Below are 1,651 nucleotides of genomic sequence, written 5' to 3'. Positions count from 1 at the left end.
GCCTCTTCCACGACCATTGTAATTTCCACGTCCACCTCTTCGTGTAGCATTTGACTCGGGTGGATAAGAATTTGTTGCATTTGCCTCATGATGAGTGGCCAAAGACCCAATTGGTCTCAGGTTATGATTTTTCAACAGAAGTTCACTATTTTGTTCCGCAACAAGCAATACACTCATTAATTCATTAAATTTTTTTAAACTTCTTTCACGATACTGTTCTTGCAACAGTATGTTGCTTGCATGAAAGGTAGTGAATGTTTTTTCAATCATCTGTTAATCCGTAACTGGATGATCACAGTATCTCAATATAGACACTATCTCATATATGGTTGAATTATAATCAATTACAGATTTGAAATCCTGGAACCGTAAATTCGTCCAGTCAAACAATGCCTTAGGAAGGAGCACCCTTTTGTGGTGTCCAAATCTTTCATTAAGGCAATCCCATAATTCTTTAGGATATTCAACCATCATGTACTCAGTTTTAAGGCATTCATGTAAATGATGCCTTAACAACACTAAGGCTTTTGCTTTATCTTGTTCAGTGATAGGTTTTACAAACGTCATTGCAGAAGAGGTAGCATCAGTTGTTTGACCAGAGGGACTTTTATTTTCTTTAACGGTATGCTCCAAGCCTTGAGCTTTCAAATTCATCATTGCATCCACTTTCCATTCCAGAAATTTCTTTCCAGATAAATCTAAGATGATGAACCGTCTTTTCATAAGGTCTCCCATTTTAGCTACGACAAATTACGTGATAATTAGTTTATAATAACAAATTATATGTACAACTCACATGTTTAGTTCTTCCATATTTATAATTAAGTTAATAAAACACGTGATAGTTAAATTTAATAATAATAAACCATAAATAATATAGTCTTTTCTCCCCCTCGGTTTATTATTGTGAGTAATTATATGATTAGGCAAAAATTAATCATGTTAGTTAAAAAAAAACAGCAAAGCGACAACAATAACATAAGTAACAATAATTATAATGAAAACGATAACATTATACAATGATGATTAATAACAACAAACAAACATAATAAAACAAAAACAAGCTTTTAATACACTAAAACGACAAAATAAGTGAGTTTTACTTATACATAATGACAAAAATTAATATTGCTACTAATAAAATTACAAGCGCCGTAATTAGAAGGAAATATTGTTTTATCTTCATTAAATCTTCCTCAAAAGTGAAGTTGTGGGTGTTTTAATTGCCGTCGTCGGGGAACAAATCATAGAGGAAATGGGGTGATAAAATTTTAGGTAATTTTTTGGATAAAAGTAGGAAGGGATAAGGGATTTGTGGTGAAATCGGGGGAAAAATCTACCTTTATAGAGGTAGGTTTTTCCGTTACTATTCTGTACAACTGTAAAAATATCATATAACAATCTAATATACTGACAAAAATTATGGTCCAAATATATATATATTTATAATTATAAAAGGTTATCACACTGGGAATGCAAGCCATGGTGGTTCGAGAGCCCTTTTATCTATAAGAGATCATGGGTTCGAAAACGGAAAGAAACACAAAAAGTATGTAAAAGTAAGAAAAATAATAAGTATAAAAGGCTGCATCTTTTTGTTAATCTAGTTAATAATATGCATGCAAAGTTACTACTAAGCAATTATAATAAC

The 1,651-nt window shown here is 31.6% G+C and overlaps 1 protein-coding gene across 1 annotated transcript; it reads right to left on the bottom strand.

Annotated features, from left to right (window-relative positions):
• Nucleotides 1-273: 273 nt before the first annotated feature.
• On the bottom strand, nucleotides 274-735 carry LOC145636738 (uncharacterized). Its single transcript, XM_081688293.1, has one exon. It carries the CDS (start codon nucleotides 733-735, stop codon nucleotides 274-276), a length of 462 nt encoding a protein of 153 aa, XP_081544419.1.
• Nucleotides 736-1,651: the final 916 nt, after the last annotated feature.

This window comes from Chenopodium album, chromosome 6 (genome assembly GCF_948465745.1).
Source record: "Chenopodium album chromosome 6, dcCheAlbu1.1, whole genome shotgun sequence".
Taxonomy (NCBI): Eukaryota; Viridiplantae; Streptophyta; class Magnoliopsida; order Caryophyllales; family Amaranthaceae; genus Chenopodium; species Chenopodium album.
The sequence above is the reverse complement of the archived record's forward strand: the minus strand, read 5'-3'. Positions and strand labels throughout refer to the sequence as shown.

What these genes read in the sequence shown, in the direction of transcription:
- LOC145636738 (XM_081688293.1), bottom strand. Translation starts at nt 735, where the DNA reads ATGGGAGACCTTATGAAAAGACGGTTCATCATCTTAGATTTATCTGGA.